Source organism: Balaenoptera ricei, chromosome 16 (genome assembly GCF_028023285.1).
Source record: "Balaenoptera ricei isolate mBalRic1 chromosome 16, mBalRic1.hap2, whole genome shotgun sequence".
NCBI lineage: Eukaryota > Metazoa > Chordata > Mammalia > Artiodactyla > Balaenopteridae > Balaenoptera > Balaenoptera ricei.
Genome location: NC_082654.1, coordinates 15,375,577 through 15,397,734, shown reverse-complemented (window position 1 = coordinate 15,397,734; position 22,158 = coordinate 15,375,577). Strand labels below are relative to the sequence as shown.

At 32.5% G+C, this 22,158-nt stretch overlaps 1 protein-coding gene across 7 annotated transcripts in view; it reads left to right on the top strand.

Annotated features, from left to right (window-relative positions):
- The window catches only part of ATRNL1 (attractin like 1), a 721,245-nt gene that overhangs the window by 173,335 nt on the left and 525,752 nt on the right, over positions 1-22,158 (top strand). For all 7 annotated transcript variants that reach the window (XR_009497890.1, XR_009497891.1, XM_059899416.1 and 4 more), the window contains exon 19: positions 14,732-14,869. Coding sequence is in view for 5 of the 7 variants with exons in the window: in XM_059899416.1 (XP_059755399.1) it covers positions 14,732-14,869 (138 nt within the window). In the remaining 2 variants the exon portion in view is untranslated. The remainder of the gene's footprint in view (positions 1-14,731; positions 14,870-22,158) is intronic.

The window sequence follows — 22,158 nt, the reverse complement described above, 5'->3', positions numbered from 1 at the left end:
TCTCAAAGCCAACTGTACCATGTAACAACCTAATCATCAGAATGACTATCCCATCATATGTTCAGGTCCCTGCCACACTCAGGAGGAGGCCATTAGTGTTTGATTAAATACCTGAGGTACTATAACCCAGCTTCATCAATGCATAAGACTAACCATCATACCATACAGTTTACCCATTTATAGTGTATAACTGAATGGTTTTTAGTATATTCAGAGTTATACAACCATCACTACAGTCAGTTTAAAAACACTTTTTAACCACCCCCCACCCTTGTCAGCTATGGATTTACCTATCCTGAACATTTTATATAAATTGAGTCATATAGTTGTAGTCTTCTTCTACTGGCTTCTTTCACACTGCATAGTGTTTTCAAGGTTTATCCATGTTGCGGCATATAGCAGTGCTTCATTTCTTTTTATTACCAAATAATATTCCATTGTATGACTATACTACATTTTGTTTATTCATTCATCATTTGATGAACATTTGAGTGTTTCTAATTTTTGGTTTTTAAAATAATGCATCTATGAATATTCATGTACAAGTTTTTGTGTGGACATATTTTCATTACCTTGGGAATGGAATACCTAGGTCATATGGTAACTATGTTTAACCTTTTGAGGAACTGCCTGACTGTTTCAAAGCTGCTGTGTTATTTTACATTTCCACCAACAGTGCATGAGGGTTACAATTACTCTACATCCTTGCCAACATTGCTTATTTCATATCGTTTTTTTTTTTTTAAATAGATCTTTATTGGAGTATAATTGCTTCACAATACTGTGTTAGTTTCTGTTGCACCACAAAGCGAATCAGCCATATGCATATATATGTCCCCATATCCCCTCCCTCCCATCCTCCCTATTCCACTCCCCTAGGGTCATCACAAAGCACAGAGCTGATCTCCCTGTGCTATGCTGCTGCTTCCCACTAGCTGTTTTACATTCGGTAGTGTATATATGTCGATGCTACTCTCACTTTGCCCCAGCTTCCCCCTCCCACCCCATGTCCTCAAGTCCATTCTCTGTGTCTACATCTTTATTCGTGCCCTGCAACTAGGTTCATCAGCGCCATTGTTTGTTTTTTTTAGATTCCATATATATACGTTAGCGTACTGTATTTATTTTTTTCTTTCTGATTTACTTCACTCTCTGTGACAGACTCTAGGTCCATCCACCTTACTACAAGTAACTCAATTTTGTTTCTTTTTATCGCTGACTAATATTCCATTCACATCGTTTTGATTGTAGTCATCCTTGTGGGCGTGAAGTAGTATCTCATTGTGGTTTTGATTTGCAGTCATTTGGTGGCTAATGATGTTGAACACCTTTTCTTGTGTTTATTAGCTATTAGTATTTCTTCTTTTGAGAAATGTCTATCGGATTCTTTGCACATTGTTTAATTGGGGTATTTGTCTTTTTATTATTGAACTGTGAGGGTTCTTTATATATTCTGAATATGTCCCTTACTAAAGATTGATTTGCAATTATTTTCACCCATTCTGTGGGTTGTCTTTCACTTTCTTGATAGTGCCCTTTGAAGCACAAAAGTTTTTTTTTTAAAAAGAAATTTATTTATTTATTTATTTATTTTTGGCTGTGTTGGGTCTTCATTGCTGTGCGAGGGCTTTCTCTAGTTGTGGCGAGTGGGAGCTACTCTTCATTGCGGTACGCGGGCTTCTCATTGCAGTGGCTTCTCTTGTTCAGGAGCATGGGCTCTAGGCGCGCAGGCTTCAGTAGTTGTGGCATGCGGGCTCAGTAGTTGTGGCTCGCAGACTCTAGGACGCAGGCTCACTAGTTGTGGCGCATGGGCTTAGTTGCTCTGCGGCATGTGGTATCTTCCTGGACCAGGGATCGAACCCGTGTCTCCTGCATTGGCAGGTGGATTCTTAACCACTGTGCCATCAGGGAAGTCCCCACAAAAGTTTTAAAGTTTCATGTTTTATCTGTTTTTTCTATTCTTTCTTGTGCTATTGGTTTCATGCCTGTGAAACCATGTATAATAAAAGATCCCAAAGGTTTTCACCTATGTTTTCTCTTCAGACTTTAGTAGTTTTAGCTCTTACATTTAGGTCTTTGATCTGTTTTGAGTTAATTTTTGTGTGTGGTGTGAGATAGGGATCCAGCTTAATTCTTTTGTTCATGGCTATAAGCACCATTTGTTGAAAAGATGATTTTTTCCTTATTAAATTTATTTTAAATTTTGTATATATTTTTTCATCATAGAAATTGAATTTTAGTCATTTTTATATTTTCCATTTCTCTCCTTCTTATGTTGATATTTTACTCTGTATTCTCGAGTATATGGGGCATACTTTTAATAGCTGTTTTAAAAATCCTTCTCTACTCATCCCAATTGGTATGCCATTTCTTTCTCTGTTTCTATTGGCACGTGTATATATATATATATATATGTGTATATATGTATGTATATATATATATATATATATGTGTATATATATATTTTTTTTTAACTGATTATGGATCAAAATTTCCAGGTTGGCTATTTTTGGTGGTGTTATCCTGGACATTGTGATTTTTTTCTAGCTTATTCAATTTTGTTCTATTTCTTTAAGTGTGTTGGACTTTATTCTGGCATTCAGTTGTGTTACTTCAAAAACTGTTTTTAATATTTGTCATGGCCTGTACATAGCAGCCCTAAGTTCAGTGCTAATTTATTTCCACTACTAAGACAGTGCCTTTCTGTGTTCTCTATACAATGCTCTTTGTATTAAGAGGTCTCTCCACTTTGACTCTTGGGAGTATAAGCTATTCCCAGTCCTATGTGAGTTCCTGACATTGTTTTACTTACTTTTTTCTGATGGTTCTTTCTCCAGCTTCATAGAGTTTCACACTGTGTTCAATTCATTATTTAACCAAAGGTTCAAGGGGACCTGTCTATAGATTGTTGTGTGCAACTCTCTCTTCTCTAGTATTTTGCCCCACAAAGTCTAACCACCATGGCCTCCCTGAACTTTGCTCTTTGTTTCCTCAACTAAACGAGGGTTTGGGTTTTCCTTCCTGGGCTGCATCCTCAAATCTGCCTCCAGATAGCAAGCCAGGGCAGTCATATTTTGTCTTCTTTTTCTCAGGGATGCCATTCCTGAGCTGCCTGTTATACTTGAAAGTAGTTGTTTCATATATTTTGTTCAGTTTTCTTATGTTTACACTAGAGGTCAGTTCTCACAGCAGTTAAACCTTCATGAGCAGAAGTGGAAATCTTCTGTCTATGTGTTTTTATTTACAGTGAATCTCTTGTAAGCAGCATAAATGTCTTGTTTTTTATTGTTGTTGTTGATGTGTTTTTAAAATCTATTCTGATAATCTCTGTCTTTTATCAAATTGTTTAGTCAATTTAGATTTAATATAATATTGGTAATATTGAATTTAGTCCTACCATCATGGTATCGATTTTAAAATTTCCTTTATTTTTTTTCTCTGTTGTTTGTTCCTCCTTTTGCCTTTTTTTAGATTAATTGAGTGTTTTTAAAGTCCACTTTTATCACTTTTATTGGATTTTTAGCTATACCTCTTTTGTGTTTTTTTTAGTGACTGCTGTAGTGATTGTAATAGTCATCTTTATCTTATCACAGTCTACCTTGAATCAATATTATACTACTTCATGTATAAGGTAAGAATATTACAAAAGTGTAATAATTCCATTTGCTCTTTTCCTGTCCTTTGTGTGATTACTGCCATATATTTTACTTCTATATATGTTATTAACCACACATTATTTGTTTTACTTTAAAAAGACAATTTTCTTATAAAGAAATCATAATAATAAAAAAATCTTTCTATTTACCCATGTATTGACCATTTTCTGTGATCTTCATGTTTCCCAATTGATCTGAATTTCCTCTTGCTATAACATTTCTTCAGCTTGATGAACATTATGTAACATTTTAAAGTAGTGTGTTTCTCAATTGGGCTATAAATTAGCTTTTATACATCTGAAAAAGTTTTTATTGTGTATGTGTGTGTCTTCATATTTGAAGGATATTTTTACTGATAATAGCATTCTAAGTTGACAGATATATTTTTTCAATAATTTGAAGATGTAATTTCCTTTTCTTCTGGCTTCTACTTTCTCTTAAGAATTCCTCTGTCAGTTTTATTGTTTCTCCTTTGAAAGTAATATGTCTTTTTCTTCCCTCTGACCTTTTAAAATATATTTTTTTCTTAGTTTTTGGATGTCAGCAATTTTAGTGTGATGTACCTAAGTATCATCTTTCTTTTTTTAATTGTGACATGTGTTTTTCATCATGTTTGTAAAGTTTTCTGCCATTATCTCTTCAAATATTGCATCTGTCCCACTGTGCCACTCTAGTCTGTATTTCTAAAAGTTTGATTCACTTATGTTAGGCTTTTTCACCATGTTCCTAAGTTTTCTTATTGTCTTGTCTGTATTTTGTATCCTTGCACCTCCTCTGATCTATATTTTGTTTCACTAATTCTTTCTTTAAGTGTTTCCAGTTTTCTCTTAAACCTATTTTTTAATTAGTTATTGTTATTTAACATAGCATGCGAGGTTCACTGTATTAAAACAGTTTTACACATGATTCTGCATCATCTATTTTGCTGAATTCCGCTAGGCAGTTCTTCTGCCAGTCTCTCCTGATTTTTCTCTTGTGGTTCCATTTATCTGGCAGCTTGACTGGTTTTGGATGATCTCAGAATTCTTTACTCACATGTCTGGTGGTTTGAGCTGATTGCTTGATCTAGGGGTCTTCAGGCTGCAAATGATTGTTCTCTGCTGTATTTGGCCTATCATCCTCTGGTGGTGTAGACTGGCATGCTATACATAGTATGTTTAGAATAGAATTCCAAGAAGGAGAGAGCAGAGTATATATGCCTCTTGAGGCCTAAGCTTAAAATTTCCATACCATTACTTTTGAATTCCACTGTTCTGAAAAAGTCTTCATACCAATCCATGTTCAAAAGGTGGGAAAAAATTGTACTTTTTTGATGAGAGCAAGGATAAAGTAATATTATGAATTTTGTACATACAGAGATATGAATAATTTGTGTAAATTATTTTTCAGCTCATCTAATTAGTTCTAACTACTTTGTTTATTGACGTATAACTCATATGACATAAAATCCTTCATTTTAAAGTGTACAATTCAGTGGTTTCTGGTATAGTCAGTAGGTTTGCAACTATTACCATCATATAATTCCAGAACGCTTTAATTACCCCAAGACAAAATTCCATACCCTTTAACAGTCACTGCCTGTTCATCCTTCCCTCTAGCACCTGAAAACCACTAATCTACTTTCTTTCTCTGTGTATTTGTCTATTCTGGACATTTCATTTAAATGCAGTCATATAATGTGTCTTTTAGCGTCTGACTTCTTTCACTTAGCATACGTTTTTAAGGTTCATCCATATTGTAGCATATGTCAGTCCTTTACTTCTTTTTATGGCTGAATAATATTAAATTGCATACCACATATTCATACTCATCAGTTGATGGATCTTCAGCTTATTTCCACTCTCTTGCTGTTATGAATAGTGCTGCTATGAACATTTGTATGTAAGTTTTTGTGTAAACATGTTTTAATTTCTCTTTGGTATGTATCTAGGAGTTGATTTCTTAGTCGTATGATAAATGTATATTTAACCTTTTAAGGAATTGCCAGACTTTTTCCAGAGCTACTGTACTATTTTACATTTCTACCAGCAGTGTTTTCTAATTACTCTCCTCACCAATATGGATTAATACATCATTTTCTTTATTATCGTCCTAGTTGATATGAAGTGGTAGCTCTTTGTGGTTTTGTTTTGCATTTCCCTTATGACTTATGGTGTTCTTTTCATGTGCTTATTAGGTACTCATATACTTTCTATGGAAAATGTCTATTCAAATCATTCACCCAGTTTTAAATTGAGGGTTTCTTTTTAAAATGGTAGAATTGTAAGAGTTATTTATGTGTCCTGGGTATGAGATCCTTATCAGACATATGATTCTCAAATATTTTCCACTGTTCTGTGGGTTGTCTCTTCACTTTCTTGACGGTGTCACTTGAGGCACGACATTTTTTTGATAATGTCCAGTATAACTTTTTTTTTCTGTTAGTTGCTTAAGCTTTAGGTGCCATATATAAGAAACTGTCGCCTAATCCAAAGTCATGAGGATTTACATCTATATATTCTTCTAACATTTTTGTAATTTTAGCTCTTACCTTTAGGATTTATCCTTCTGCATGTGAATATCAAGCTATCCCAGCATCATTTGTTGAAAAGACTATTTCCCCAGTTAAACTTCTTGACACCCTTGTTGAATATCAATTGACCATAGATGTATGGTATTATTTCTAGACCTAATTCTATTCCATGGTCTATATGTCTATTCTTATGACAATGGCACATGGTTTGATTACTGTAACTTTGAAGTAGGTTTTGAAATTGGGAAGTGTCAGTACTCCAACTCTGTTTTTCTTTATCAAGATTGTTTTGCCTAATCTGAGCCCTCTGTTTCTAAACATGAATTTTAGGATCTGCTTGTCTATTCCTATAAAAAAAGCCTTTTGGAATTTGATTGCATTGAATTTGCAGATCAGTTGGGATGAATTGCTATCTTAATATTAAGTCTTCCAATCCATGAATACAGATGCCTTTTCATTAATTCCTTTTAACAATGTTTTGTAGTTTTCAGTGTACAAATCTTGCATTTCTTTGGTTAAATGTATTGTTAAATGTTTTATTCTTTCTGATGCTATTGTATTTGGTATTGTTTTCTTAATTTCACTTTCAAACTTTTCAGTTTGTAAGTGTATAAAAATACAATAAAAAAGATATTTCTACAATTGATCTGTAGCATTGTTGAAGACAATTATTAGATTAAATAATTTTTTTGGATTTCTTAGTTTTCTGTATGGAAGATTATGTCATCTGAAAGTAAAGTTAGTTTTCTTCTTTTTCAATCTGGTTGCCTTTCATTTCTCTTTCTTGCTTAATTGCCCTGTCCAGAACCTCCAGTACAATACTGAATAGAAGTGACAAGTGAGGACAGTTTTGTCTTGTTCCAGACCTTAAAAAGAAAACTTTCAGTCTTTTACCATTAAATATGATGTTAGCTATGAACTTTTTATACATGCCCTTTATGAGGTTAAGACAATTCCCTGCTATTCCTAGTTCATTGAGTATTTTCCATCTGTTGAGATGATCTTGTGATCCACCCCCACCCTGCTTTATTTCTCTAATAGTATGTTGTATTGATTGATTTTCATATATTTAAATAATCTTGCATTCCTGGGGTAAATGCAACTTAGTCATGGTGTATAATCCTTTTATATTCTAGTGGCTTCAGTTTGCTAGTGTTTTGTTGAGAAGTTTTGTAGCTATAATCATAAGAGGTATTGGTCTGGCATCATCGTTTCTTGTGATAAGTTTGTCTTGTCTTTGTGTTAGGTTAATACTGGCCTCATAGAATGAGTTAGGAAGTCTTCCCTTTGCTTCTGTGTTTTGGAAATATTTGTGAATAATTGTTGTTAATTCTCCTTAGCTGTTTGGTAGAATTCATGAATTAAGCCAGTTGATCTTGGGCTATACTTTTTCTGGCACTTTGTTGATTACTAACTCAGTCTTTTTTTTGTTATAGCCTGTGCCTATTTTCTGTTTCTCCTCTAGTAAGTCTTGGTAGTTAGTATCTTTCTAAGAATCTCCCCTATCATCTAGGTTATCTAATTTATTGGCATACAATTGTTCATAGTATTTCCCTATAGTCCTTTTCCCCAATCTTTGTCAGTTGTATGTCTCATCTTTCATTCCTGATTTTAATAATTTGTGTCTTCGTATATTCCTTTGTTAGCCTAGCTAAAGCTTTGTTGATTTTGTTGCACATTACAAAGAACAGTTTGTATTTGGCTTTATTGATTTTCTTTATTGTTTTCCTACTCTGCATTTTATTTATTTTCACTCTAATCTTTATTATTTCCTTTCTTCTGCTTGCTTTGAGTTTAGTTTTCTATTAATTTTTTAGTTTATTAAGGTGCAAAGTTGGTTGATATGAGACCTTTTCTCTTTTTTAATGTAGGCTTTTACAGCCATAATTTTTTTTTCTGAGCAGTGTTTTGCTGCATCCTGTAAGTTTTGGTATATTACGCTTTATTTTAATATACCTGAAAGTAATTTTTTATTTTCCTATGATTTGTTTTTTGATCCATTGGTTATTTAGGAATGTGTTGCTTAATTTCCACAATTTGTGATTTTCCCAAATTTTCTGTTATTGATTTCTAGTTTTATTCAATTGTAGTTAGAGAACATACTTTACATGACTTCAGTCCTTTTAAATTTATTGAGGTTTGTTTTATGACCTAGTATATTGTCTATCCTGAAGAGTTTTTTATGTGCACTTAAGAAGAATGTATATTCTGCTGCTGTTATGTGGATTTTTCTATTTATGTCTGTTTGGTCCAGTTGGTTTATAGTGTTGTCCAAGTCTTCTAATCCCTTACAGATCATCTGTCTAGTTGTTTGATTCATTATTGAAAGTGAGGTATTGATGTTTCCAACTATTTTTGTTGAATTCTTTATTTCTGTTTTAATTTCTGTTGGTGTTTGCTTCATGTAGTTTGAGGCTCTGTTAGATGCATGTATGTTTACAATTTTTATATCTTATCGATGGATTGTCCTTTTTATCATTATAAAATGTCTCTCTTCATCTTCAGTAACATTTAAAAAGTCTATCTGATATTTCTATAGCCATTCCATCTTTCTTGTGGTTGCTGTTTGTATGCTATATCTTTTTTCATCCATTCATTTTCAATCTCTTTGTGTATTTAGGTGTGTCTCCTATGAAGGGTACATAGTTAGATCTTTGTCTTTTATCTGGTCTGTCTTTTCTGCCTTTTGATTAAATCATTTGATGTATTCACATTTAATGTTATTTTTGATGCAGTTGGATTTGTGTGTGTTATTTTATTTTTTCCCCTGTATATCATGAATTTTCTGTTCTTCCACTCTTCATTTGTTTATTTTTTTGCAGTAAGTGAATATTTTCTATTATAACATTTTAATTTTTAATGATTTTTCATTATATTTTATGAGTTATTTTCTTTCTTTAAAATAGATTTATTTATTTATTTTTTGGCTGCGTTGGGTCTTCATTGCTGTGTGTGGGCTTTCTCTAGTTGTGGCGAGCAGGGGCTACTCTTCATTGTGGTGTGCGGGCTTCTCATTATGGTGGCTTCTCTTGTTGCAGAGCATGGGCTCTAGGTGTGCGGGCTTCAGTAGTTGTGGCACTCGGGCTCAATAGTTGTGGCTCACGGGCTGTAGAGCGCAGGCTCAGTAGTTGTGGTGCATGGGCTTAGTTGCTCCGTGGCATGTGGGATCTTCCCGGACCAGGGCTCGAACCCATGTCCCCTGCATTGGCAGGTGGATTCTTAACCACTGCGCCACCAGGGAAGTCCATGAGTTATTTTCTTAGTGGTTACTCCAGGGTTTACCATATATAGCTTATCTTATTAAAATATGCTTCAGATTTATACTAACTTAATTCCAGTGAGATGAAATAATGTTATTCATATAGGTCTAGTCTCTTTCTTCCCTTTTTGTGGTATTGTTATATGTATTACATCTGTATATGTTGCAAACCTAACAGTCCATTTTTATAGTTATTATTTATATAATTTTATGTCTTTTAAAGAATCTGAGGAAAAAAAGGAGGATGAGTATGTACTTATAACTTTTGTTATATTAATCTTTGTATTAACCATTTTTGGTTTTCTTTGTTTGTTCCTGTGGATCTTTGTTTACCATCTAGTAATACCGTGTCATATACTTAGCCCAATATAGATTTTCTCTGATACACTTCCTCTGTGGTGTTATGGGGGAATACATTACGTTTTATGTTTTATAGGCCCAACAATACCATTTTTTATATCATTTAAAATACAATCTTTAAAAATCATGTAAAAGAAGAAAGGAGACAAAAGATATATTTTTACTCTCTTTTATAATGGCAGTTCTGTTATTGGTGCTCTTTGTTTTATTTTGTGGAGTTAAATTACTATCTGGTGTCACATGTGTTCTTCTTGAAGAGCTTCCTTTAGTATTTCTTGTAAGGCATATCTGCTGACAGTGAATTCTCTCAATTTTTGTTTATCTGTGAATGTTTCACTTTAATTTTTGAAGAGCAGTCTTGATGGATAGAAAATTTTTGGTTGACAGTTTTATTTTCAGGACTTTGAATATATTATCCCACTGCCTACTGACCCCCATTTTTCCTGATTAAAAGCTAGTTATTAATCTTATTGGGATTTTTTTAGGTGAGGAGTCATATTTTCTCTTGCTGCTTTCAAGATTTTCTACTTGTTTTTGGCTTTTATCGCTTTTATTATAATGTATTTATCGATCTCTTCATGTTTATTGTACTTAAATTTTGTTAAGCTTCTTGGATGTGTAGATTAACATTTTTATCAAATTTGGGGATTTTTCAGGAATTATTTCTTCAAATAAATTTTAGCCTTCTTTCTCTCTCTCCTATCTTTCGAACACTCCCATTACACATAGTTTGGTGCACTTAGTGGTGTCCTGCATTTAACTGAGGCTCTGTTTATTTTTCTTCATTCTGTTGTCTCTCTGTACTTCAGCTTCCATGGTCTCTACTGATCTTTCTTCAAATTTGCTAATTCTTCTGCCAGTTCAAATTTACTGTTGAATCTCTAGTGTATTTTTCATGTCAGTTTTTTAAAATGCTTTTATTTTATTTCTGTTAGTATGTGTAGAATTTTATCCCCCCCCGCCCCGCTTTTTTTTGGCTGCACTGTGCAGCGTGCGGGATCTTAGTTCCCTGACCAGGGATCGAATCCATGCACCCTGCAGTGGAAGTGTGGAGTCTTAACCACTGAACCGCCAGGGAGGTCCTGCATTTCAGTTATTTTACTGTTCTACTTTATAATTTCCATTCGTTCTTTTTTATAATTTCTGTGTTTTTATTGATACTCTCTTTTTGTTGAGACATTGTCATCATACGTACCTTTAGTTCTTTAAGCATAATTTTCTCATTTTTTCTGCCTTTAATTATTTTGAATATTTTTATTGTCTTCTAATTGTCCTTTTACTCCAATTCTTGGGTTGTCAATTCTCATTTTTATTATCTCTCTCTCTTTTGCCTGACTCTTCTTTATGATGCTTTGTGATTTTTCATTTTGAGGTTTAATTCAGTAAGTGTTGTTGTTGTTGTTGTTTTCATTGTCTTTTATTTCTGTATCAAAGGCTTGCAAATGAAGGTGTGATGGCCAAACCTGGTTCACTGCCTGTTTTTGTAAATGAAGTTTTATTGGATTATAGCTATTATCAATTGTTTGTGTATTGTGTATGGTTACTTTTGTACTGCAGTGGCAGCAGTGGTAGTTGTGAAGAGATTTTATGGTCTGCAAAGCCTAAAATACTTACTATCTTGCAGTTTGCAGAATCAAGATTTTCCAGTTTCTGTTCTGTGTGACCTGAGTTGAAGAAGTATTTCAAGGGTCCATTTATATCTACTTTTGCATGAGGCTTTTCTTGTTTACAGAACAGGTTTTAACACTATTGTTTGATGTTGGGGTTTCTCTACCATATGGAAAGTGTGAATTTCAACCCAACCCATATGATCAGTATAGGCTTTAAGTTCTCACAAGTGACTTTTGTCTTTCATACATTCGTACCCATGTTAAGGTTCCTTTCTGCTTCTTTGGGCTTGTGATGTATTTTAGTACCTTTTTCACAGATAGGGGCTACAATTGAAGGCTTTAAGCATTTTAAATATGGTTCCGTTTAGCTCCCTTATTTGAGTATGCTAGAGATTATATCTCCTGGCCCTGCTGGGTTTTGAAACCCATACCTACTAGCTGTTGCTAGTCTATCCCCATGTATAGTAAAGTTCTGTCACTAGCTCACACTTCTCTTTCACATTCTTATTTTGAATCCCTGTTTTATTTTTAGAAATGATAATTCCCTTTTCTTGTAAAGGGCTATGTTTTGAAAAAAAGTTTTGGGTAAATTTTAGCCTTGATTTTCTGTGTATATTTTTTTTTTGAATTTTGTTGAGAATGCCAAACAGATACTTTTTCATGTTTTACATCTGTTTTAGAGAGCACATATTTTTCAAAACGATGTACTTTATTTGCATATCAAGTGCTGTGTTTTTCATTATGTTTTATTTTCATTTTTTTCTGTTTGTGTGTACATAGATGAGAAGCCATCTGGGCTGGTTTTAAAATTTAAACAAAACAGTATGGATGACTTCTCTTTAGTTTCATTCATGTTCCAGAACCAGGTTGTTATTAGAACCTTTCAAGTAACAGTGTATCCTGGAAGAACTATAAGATACAAGCTTACATTACTTGTTGATCCAACCCCCTGATGGCAGTGGAGAATAAAACATCATCATAGGCTTTATAGTATAGCCTTTTCCTGTGTTTGATACAGCCATTATTACATCTGGGTCCTGCTTTCTATAACATGCCTTATCATTTGCCATTGCTGCCATACTAGTTATAAGCTGCAACGATGACTATCCTTTTTCTGCTGGAAATTTTGCCAGCAGTTAGGTCTAAATTATACCAGCTTTCTGTATGATATATTCATTACTTGGAACATTAGACTTTCCTGTATCTCATTCTAGCAGCTGATATGCTTCTTGGTTGCACCATGGCCGAGAACTGCCTTCAGAACTTGTCGCTTTCAGGAAAGTTACAGTTGAGTGGCATTATGCCAGGAGTCCTCTTTTAATTCCCAGAGGTATAGTAGGTTACTACCTTCTAGTTTTACTTACGTAGTTGTCATCATACCCCAACTCTTGTTGTTGCTGGCAAGTTTTTTTATTATTACAGTGGTAATCTATGAGGAGGATATTAGATGAGATTGGTAAATCTAGTCATTTTATTCAGAAGTTAAGACATTTGTTTTTCTGATGAAAAAATGTAGCCAGGGTTTCATAAAAATGCTTATAGTAACCCATCTCTTACTTTGACTTTTTCAGATAATGCTTTACATGTAGTGAGCACTCAATAAATTTTGTTTTCACCTGAGTGAATTAACCTTAGTGGTTTTACATAAAATTTTCTATGAAAAAATTACTTAAAATTTTAAGCACAATGTTAAAAAATTAAAGTTCTTGTCATTATTTTTCCTTATTATAAAAGTAATATGAATTTATTTTAGAAAACTGATGATGCAGAAAAATCTTACTGAACTAAGATAACCATCATTAACTTTTCCATGGGCATATTAATACATTTGTGATCATTCTAAATATATTATTTGAATCCTTATTTCACTCAATTTATTACGAATATTTTTCTTGTTATTAAATTTTCTCCTAGCTGTTTCATAATGTAATATAAAATTTGAAAACTATATTGTAATTTTCTCAGTTTCATAAAGAGGAAGATTACTTAACATTTTTCCATGATGACTGCATGTCATTTCTATACTATGTTGCAATAGAGTTATGCCTCTGAAAATTTCTGTAAGATATAGGTATTTGTTTTTTACTTTTTTTTTTCTTTACTCTTTGATGTTAACTCATGTTGATGACCTTATGCTAGTCTCTTGGGATTTCCCTCTTACTTTCAAATTTTCTACGTATGATAGGCATGAGATTTAATGTCTGGTCTTTGATTCATACATCCTGATTGTGCATTTGTTTCTGCCGTACTTTAAATGTGTGGCTTTGGGTAGTTGCTTAATCCAGGCCTCCTGATCTTAGAAAGAACTCTAAAAATAGTACCTTCCACACAGAATTGTTGTGAGGATTAAATTATATAATTCATGTATGCCACTTGGTTCACTATCTAGCCATGGGGTAGTATTTACAATATTTTAAAAACTGATACAATATGTAAACTGACCAAGCAGAATATAGATTCCAGCAACAAACAACTGCAATCGACTAAACATTGGCTTTCTTGGCTTGAGCGAGAGAGAGCTCAATTAAATGCTATCTTAGTTGTAATAATGATGAAAATGATTATGAAAGTGACAGTGATGATGATGTTTCAACAAGACGCTACCAAACTAAGTCAGTATTATGCCCCCAATAGACACTAAACATGAGCTTTCATATACGAACTTTATCTCTCATCTGAAATTTTTAGTTCTATTGTAATATTAATATGAAAACATATTAGACCTCATATTAAGAAGACATAAAAAATTCTCGTGCTTTAAATCTGTTTCTGTTTAGTTCACATTCAAATAGAATTTTAATTAAGCCTTGAAGCTTTTCTTGCCCAGAGAAGATAAACATTTATACAAAGTAATTTAAAAGTGCTATGTTTGCTAATTTTACACTAATGTATTTTCTTGAAGTAAGGACTTATTACCACACAGTTTTCTATATTTATTGATCCTTTTTTATTATATGTAAATATAATTAAGATGCATTTTAACATTCTTTGTCAAAGCTCTTTTATTTATTCCTGTTAATAGACATAATTGTCACATGAATCTTTAAGGAATATGTTAAAAGATATTTCCTCCTTAGCTATAACTTTTATGTTTCACTTAAATTTCTAACCCCTACATTTTACAGATCATAGGCAAAATTTCAACACAGAATTTATTGTATGTAGTGTCCTATATTAATATTTTGAGACACACATTAAAAAAAAACTTGGGAAATTCCCGTTGGACTCTGCTACCATTCAGATTTGTAAAATAAATTCTTTGTCTTGATGGCAGTTATGCTTGATACTGTTATGTAGATATTTTAAATTTTTTTTTTTTTACTATTTTCCTTAGCTTGCCAGTGTAACGGACATAGCACTTGCATCAGTAATAACGTGTGCGAACAGTGTAAAAATCTTACCACAGGAAAGCAGTGTCAAGACTGCATGCCAGGTTATTATGGAGATCCAACCAACGGAGGACAGTGTACAGGTAATTATTTTTTCTTTCACTTCAGTGTATTTTTACTACAGAAAAGAAAATTGAGAAAGATATGCCTCTTGTGGAAAATATATTTTATTAAAGAAGTTTTTTTCCATTAAGTCTCAATATTTTGGAAGGTAATATATATTTATTAGGGACTATGAACTATAAAAATTCTGTGATATACTTGCTTTAAGAAAATCTTACTTTTTCTTATTTCAAAATGAATACATGATTACTATAGGAAATTTACCAAATGCAGATAAATTAAAATTTAAAATTACCTGTAATCTTACTATTCTAAAATAATCACTGCTGATAATTTGTTTTTTAATAATAGTAAGTTATCATTTTACATTTTACTTTAGGAGTAAGAAAGGTTTTGTGTATGCCTTACGTCACGTAAGTTTTTTTTGTTTTTTTTGTTTTTTTGACATGGTGATAGTATAACATAATGTTTAAGAGAATGGATTTAGAATCAGTCCTTGGCTGAAATTCCAACTCTGCCACTGTTTAAATGTATGGCTTTAGTTAATTCACTTAGCATCTCAGTGCTTCATTTTTCTCATATGTAGAAGGAAGATGATAATACTTCATTGGATTATTGTAAAGATCAAATGAGATCATATGTAATAGAGTCACATATAATAGGAATTGAAGCACGTTAAAAGAGCATTATAAGAGCTAACTATTATCATTTTTCGATCATGAAACCCTTCTTTTCTCTATTTTCTTCTCTGTCCTGCTGCTTCTTTCTCCTACTTTTTAAAAAAAGAAATTTGGTCTTTCTTTAAAAAATTTTCTTTTAAATTTTTTTTTTTTTCAGTAATCCTTCTTCATTTCTAGATTAGTCCTTGTTCCTTAAATCTTTAATCTACTTTTTCTAAATGGAATAGCCTGTAGAGCACTCACAGAAAAGCCTCAGTTGTTGGCTGTGATAAGATGAGAAATCTTTGTAGAGAGAGTTGGGCCTGGGCCTGGTTTAGATAAAACGTTTTAACACTACCTGCATATTAAAGCCACCTGGAGAGCTTTTAAAAAATACGGATGTCTGGGTCAATCCCTAAAATAATTAAATCAGTCTCTTAGTTTATCGTAGGGTGATTCTTGGTTCCTTTCAAAGTCTTCCCAAATGATTCTAATATACACTCAGGGTTGAGAAACACAGAATGATGAATTGTGCCTTAGAGTCAACAAAACTGCCCTGGAAATAGCAGGTTTGGTGCTGATTGAAATTTTGTGATGTGGAAAGCTCTGCCCTGATTGAGGCTGTAATGCACAAATTGGTTGACGCTTGCATTTTCTGTGTTCTAGGCACTGTACTCATAGCTTATATTCATTATCTCATTTCAGCTGTACAACAACTGTATGGGAGGAATCACAATTATCTCCATTTTACATACAACCAAATACACAAAGAAGTTAAGTAAAATACCCAAATCATACTGCTAATAAGAGGAAGAAAGTATCTGATTCTTAGGCCTAACTCTTAACTATTAATGCAGAAGTGGTGTTAATATGGACAGGGAGGATCCAGTAGCCCTTATTAGCCAAAAGCCGCAGCTTAGTGCTGTGTTCATTGTATACAGAAGCAGCAGTAGAGATGTGTACAACGGAATCCACGAAGTTTAGACCTTACCTAGTGGAGTCATAGTATTTTGTAGCATTAGTTGTAGTATTTTGTAGTAATAGTCATAGTATTTTATGTTTATTAAGTAAAAAGGTAAGGATTTTGGAGCCATCCTGTTTTCCAAAAAGCTTTTTACTACTGAATTTTCTATAGCCAAGAATTTCATTGGACAAAAAGTGTATTTCAGATAGATTATGTTATATATATAAATGTTTCCATAACTTTAAGAAGAAAACACTCCTGGGTTGTTTCTTTTCCACATTGCAATTTATATGTGTTTGCAACCTTTCATATATTTAATATACAATTGTTGTTTTAATTTACTTTTATGAAAATGATTTCATTTACAGTCTCCAAATTATTTTAATGCCTATATAATAGTCCATGGGGATTTTGTGAAGTAATTTACTTCATATACTTCTGTTATTTATATATTGCTTCCAACCATAACCCCATTTTTAGCATTTTTTAAATTTGAGGTCAAATTCACATAGCATAACAGTAACCATTTTAGGTATACAATTCAGTGGCATTTACTACATTCATAATATTGTGCAACCATCACCGCTGTCAAGTTCCAGAAAATTTCCTTCCCTCCAAAAGAAAATGCCATACTTATGAAGCAGTCATCCCAGTCCCTGGCAGTCACTAATCTGCTCTCTTTCTTTATAAATTTACTTATTCTGGATATTTCATGTAAATTGGATCATAAAATATGTGACTTTGTGACTGGCTTCTTTTACTTAGCATAATGTTTTTAATGTTCATTCTTGTTGTAGCATTTATCAGTACTTCATTCCTTTTTGTGGATGAATATTATTCCATTGTATGGATATATCACAATATTTTTACCCATTTATTCATTGATGGACATTGTGTTTTTTCCCACCTTTTGGCTATTGTGAATAGTGCTGCTATGAACATTACTGCACAAGTTTTTTTTGAATACAAGTTTTTATTTCTTTTGTGTATAAACTGGGAGAGGAATTGCTGGGTCATATAGCAATTTTATGTTTAACTTTTCGAGGAACTGCCAAATTGTTCAAATTGTTTTCCATGGTGGTTGCACGATTTTACATTCTCACCAGCAACGTGGAGGATTCCAATTTCTTTACATTCTTGCCAACAGTTGTTATTTTACATTTTCAAAAACTTTTAGCTATCCTAGTAGGTGTAAAACTACTTCTCATTGTAGTTTTGATTTGCATTTCCCTAATGCCTAGTGATGAAGTTGTTGGCCATCATATGTTATTTTTGGAGAAATGTCTATTCAAGTTCTTGCCCATTTTAAAACAATTTTAAAAATTGTGGTAAAATGTACATAATATAAAATTAGCCATTTTAACCATTTTTAAGTGTGTAGCTCAGTTTCATTAAGTACATTCACATCGTTGTGCAACCATCATTACTATCCATCTCCAAAACTTTTTTCATCTTGCAAAGCTAAAACTGTATAACCATTAAATAATAACTCTTCATTCCCCAACACCGGCCCCTGGCAGCCACTATTTTACTTTTCGTCACTATGAATATGATTACTCTAGACACCTCAAATAAGTGGAATTATCCAGTATTTGTCCTTAATGATTGTTTTTTTTCAGTTAGCATAATGTCTTCAAGGTTCTTTCATATAGTAGCATGTGTCCTTCCTTTTTATTGCTGAATAATATTCTGTTGTATGTATATACCACATTTTTTAAATCCATGCATCCATTGATGGATGCTTGAGTTGCTTCCACCTTTTGACTATTGTAAATAATACTGCCATGAATATGGGTGTACAAATATTTGTTTGAGTCTTTTTGCCTTTTCATGTGCATATTGGCCACTTGTATATCTTCAGAGTAATGTCTTTTCGAGTCCTTTGTTCATTTTTTTAATTGGGTTATTTGGTTTTGTTGTTGTTGTTGAATTCTAAGAGTTCTTCATATAGTCTAGTTATGAGGTCCTTATCAGATAAATGATTTGCAAATATTCTCCCATTCTGTAGGTTGTCTTTTCACTGTCTAGACAGTGTCCTTCAAAGCACCAAAGTTTTAAATTTTGATGAAGTCCGGTCTATCTCTTTTTTCTTTTGTTGCTTGTGCTTTTGGTGCATATCTAAGAATCCATTGCCAAATGTAATGTCATGAAGATTACCAAAGTATTATTTTAATTTTTTGCCAACATAGGCAAAAGGAACGTTTGAATACATATATTAGCTAAAAACTTTTAAATTAAAATAGTAAGTTTTATCATTCCACCAGGCATAGTACTTTTAGAAATATGTTTCCCTTTGGGGATGATATACTTCTCTGCTAGGTTTAAGACTACTTCAGTTATTTCATATTATTTTTGTTGCTGACATTATACATGTGGAAAGCTGAGGTACAATGCAATAGAAAACAAAAGAGAATGAAAGATAAATACCTTTCTTATTCACTGTTGCACATTCCCTGGTAGTTTATGAAGCTTTAAACAATTCCTTATAGTTTCCTTATTTCCTAAATTTGGCAAAATAGTATTTTTCTGTCTATGACTTTTCTACAGTGATGTGATGTATGAAATTCATTTTTATTTCTTAGGGCCACATTAGCAATCTAACTAAATAAACAATATGTCACATCTGGTGAATTATATTTAATGTGGCAATGGCTAAAATCAATCTATAAAATATGAGAAGTAAAAGTTTTCTACTATTTTTTCATTTTTAGTTCACCTTATTGAGAAAAGTTCATTTTTTCATTAGTAGTTGCACGTATTAAAATTCAAAGTCCATGGTGATGTTAAGGGAAATAAGGAAATAGATTTACATTTGAATGGTAAGGCTTTAAATGCACTGCAGATTTAGATATTTTTTTAAAAGTCGGCCTACTAAAGCCATTTAACTATGTTGTCAATATGTAAATGTACTTGTAGACGTCCTTCAGATTGTTTTTAAACTATGTTATATTTATAGCTATTCTGTTAGTACAATTATTGAAAGTGCTTTATTATTAAAATTATTTTATTTCTTATTAATGTTCAGGAAGATTCTCTGATACAAACTTGCTCTGGCATTGGTTATCTATCTATCTATCCATCTGTCTTTGTAGCTATAAAAGAATGTAACATTGTTAAGAGTTTGGGCTTTGGAATTATACTGATTGGATCCATATTCTGGCAATGGCACTGTCACCTTGGATAATTATTTAACCTCTTAGTGTCTCACTTTCCTCACCTCCAAAATGCAGCTAATTTAATTTACTGTGAGGCTTAAATAAACATATGAAATAATATGTGTTTCCAGCAAATGTTAACTCCATAATGCAAACTGTTATTGCAAATTATTATTGTTACTATTTATAACATCATTAGGCTTAAGTATGTTAATATAAATGTATGAATCAGACTTTTGGGACAGTATTATTTTTGCCGTATTATCTCCAATTTAACATAAATTTTAGTAAAAGAAAATAAATGAAAGTTTCATTGAATAGAGTAACAGCTCAATGTGCTACAGCAGCTCAACACTCAATATACTGTACTACTTTGCGATGAAGGATTACCCTTGAATTCCACAGTTACCGACTACTTACTGTATGCAAAGTAGTGTGTTAGGACTTACTAAAATTTATTTACGGTTGACTTGAACAGCACAGATTTGAACTGCGCAGGTCTACTTATACGTGGACTTTTAAAATAGTAAATACTATAGTACCACACTATCCACGGTTTGTTGAATCTTGTGTATAGAAGATGCAGAACTGTGTATAGGAGGAACCTGGTATATGGAGGAACTGCATATATGGAGGGCCAACTATAAGTTATACAGGATTTTTCTATTGCACAGAGGGTTGGTGTCCCTAACCCCCTCCCTACTCAAGGGTCAACTGAACATTGTGTAGGTGCTGTAATAGTGTTATGTAGAAGTTGAACAATAGAATCAGGGACAAAGAGATTAATTTTAATGGGAGGATCTGGGTAGGCCCTTGAGAGTTGAGGCAATTTGCATGCTTCAATTTTCTGTAATTATCATTTGCTGCATGTTTTTCATTATAACTTGTTCTAAATGTAAGAAACTAAGCTATAATGTTATTAATCTTAAAAATATTTTAATATCTTTACATGTATTTGTTTTGTTTAATTACTCATAAAAAATGGACTCTAAGAAAAAAGCTCCCCATATGAGGTATACAGACATTTAAAAAATTGCAGTCTTGTATGACTAATAGTTTTCTTCATCTAGGTCTTACTGTTTTTAGTTAGTTTATTGTGAGATGTCTAATGGGTTTGGTTGGTATTATGAATAAATTCTTTTCCTTTAACATTGCATTCATAACTGGTTTTAGTAAAATGTAATTTTGTATTTATTTATGACTTTTAGTTCATTTTATTATTCGTTTTCTAGGTTCTTAAATAGTATATGATTTTCTTTCTATATTTTTTACTTTTAATAGTGATAAAGAAACTGTTAGTTTCCAGGTTGAGGAAAAAAAAGTTCTTTCAACATAGTAACAGTTCTGTTTTTACCTTTGTTTCTTATTAGCAAAACTTATGTTTTTCTTTTTGGCATATTATTAATATCTGTCCATAGCAGGCTTTTACAGAAATATTTAAAACTTTAATAAACACACTGGGCTATGACACAGATATTCTCTGAGACTTGAGGGTGGTAAAGAAGAAGATAAGTGAACTCTTCTTTCTCTCTACTAGAATGGGAGATTTTTTTCATTTTAAACCCTTCTTACATATTGCAGATTGTTCAGCTGAAAGTTCATAACCAAATGAACTCGAGCATTTCTTAAAATAAATGTAAGAAGTTTAATTCTCTCAAAATGGAAGCATTGACCTGAATAATCTAAAAATGCAGATAAATGAAAATCACTTGATATGGAAATCTTGTTTTTATTAATTATTTTGACACAACAAAGTTGAAAGTTTGTATTTTCTGAGTACACAGTATCATCCTATGTGGCAGAGAAAAGCCAATCTGAGATTTTAAATATTTCAAAGAATGGCCCTTAAATGAATAATTATATAATTACATGTAGCTATTTAGTATATGATATAGTCATAAAGTTATACTTTGATCTAAAATTCTCTTCAGAATGACATTTTTATGTAAATTTAAGAAAACAAGAGAGCCTTTTAAAATCATATAGAACTGCCTGTTTCAACTGCATGATTTAAAAACAGTCTTTATTGCATAGCTTCTATAATATTTGTAGCTAGTTTCTCTTCTCTGTATACTAATTTTTTGAAACTCTTTGTTTTCCTTGTAGAAGTGTTGCTCTACGTCAGATTGCTCAGTAACCCTGTTTTCTTTATCTACTCCATCTTTTCAAACTCTTTTCATCCTTTTTGTTCTCAAAAGGAATGTTAAGGATAAGAAGAACTGCGTTTATGAAAACTGTTTGGCCCTGACATTCTCAGCTATTTTAGAATGACCTTTGATTGTGGGTTATTAGAAGATGCAGTTTACTACTCTTTTCTCTTAGATTCCTTTTGCAAGAACTGTCTGTGGGCTGAGTCTCATGAAACTGCTAGAGATGTTAGCCACTGAAGTTTTAAGTGCTGGGGAACTTTGCCATGCATGACTTATTTGACACCTTTCTCAAGGTCTCCTTTCCTACTTTTTATTTGCACAAAGTTCTACTTTCCACCTATCCTAACTTAAAATAAAATTTTACTTCGACTTTTGGCATTG